This window comes from Cynoglossus semilaevis, chromosome 12 (genome assembly GCF_000523025.1).
Source record: "Cynoglossus semilaevis isolate Cse_v1.0 chromosome 12, Cse_v1.0, whole genome shotgun sequence".
In the NCBI taxonomy this organism is placed as follows: domain Eukaryota; kingdom Metazoa; phylum Chordata; class Actinopteri; order Pleuronectiformes; family Cynoglossidae; genus Cynoglossus; species Cynoglossus semilaevis.
Window position 1 is genome coordinate 4,236,355 of NC_024318.1, and position 792 is coordinate 4,237,146.

Here is a 792-nt window from a genome sequence, read left to right on the forward strand (position 1 = left end):
GCCGAGTGCTGTCCGCCGTAGATCTCCCCCACCAGCCGCTTCATCTCGTCCAAGGAGCTGTTCAGCATCAGGATGTAGTTCCTGGCCAGAAGCAGAGTCGCGATCTTGGACAACTTCCTGACGGATGGCCCGTGCGCGTAGGGCATCACCTCCCGGAGGCCGTCCATGGCCAGGTTCAGGTCGTGCATGCGCTTCCGCTCTCGGCCGTTGATCTTCAGTCTGAGCTGGTACATCTCCGCCTCCGTCACCTGTTTCTTCAGCTTGTACTTGTTGCTGCTGCTGCTGCTGCTGCTACTGCTGCTGCTGCTGCCCACCGACTTGGGGTCTCCGGGGCGCAGGTGGTCTCCGCCGCTCGTCTTCTGTCCTCGCTGCTGCTGCTCACCGCCCTGGGTGGAGGAGGACACGGAGGAGGCGACGGTGCTGAGGTGGTGGAGGTGGTGGTGGTGATGGTGGTGGTGCGGGAGAAACATGCCGTCCATGCCCGGGGAAGAGGCTCTGCTGCTGGGGCTGGAGTCAGAATTCATTTTATGGCTTCTCTTCCAGAGTGGAAGTTTGGGAGGAGGTCGCTGCCGCTGCTGCCTCCCTCTCTCTCTCTCTCTCTCTCTCTCTCTCTCTCTCTCTCCAACTTTCACTCTGATCTCCTCCTGTCGTGTCCAGTCTGTGGTGACCTCCTCCTCTCTCTGTCTCCTGCTCTGTCTCTGCTCAGGAGGCACCGCCGCAGCTTTTTATACCGGCGGTCAGACAAAAGCTTCCTTCCCCATTCACTACACCTCGTTAGGAGGATGACGTTAG

The 792-nt window shown here is 60.0% G+C and overlaps 1 protein-coding gene across 1 annotated transcript in view; it reads right to left on the bottom strand.

The window, feature by feature from the left end:
- olig3 (oligodendrocyte transcription factor 3) overlaps positions 1-757 on the bottom strand; it is a 20,798-nt gene extending 20,041 nt beyond the window's left edge. Inside the window, exon 1 of the mRNA XM_017037029.2 lies at positions 10-757. Coding sequence (XP_016892518.1) covers positions 10-524 — 515 coding nt within the window. The 5' untranslated portion in view covers positions 525-757. The remainder of the gene's footprint in view (positions 1-9) is intronic.
- Positions 758-792: the final 35 nt, after the last annotated feature.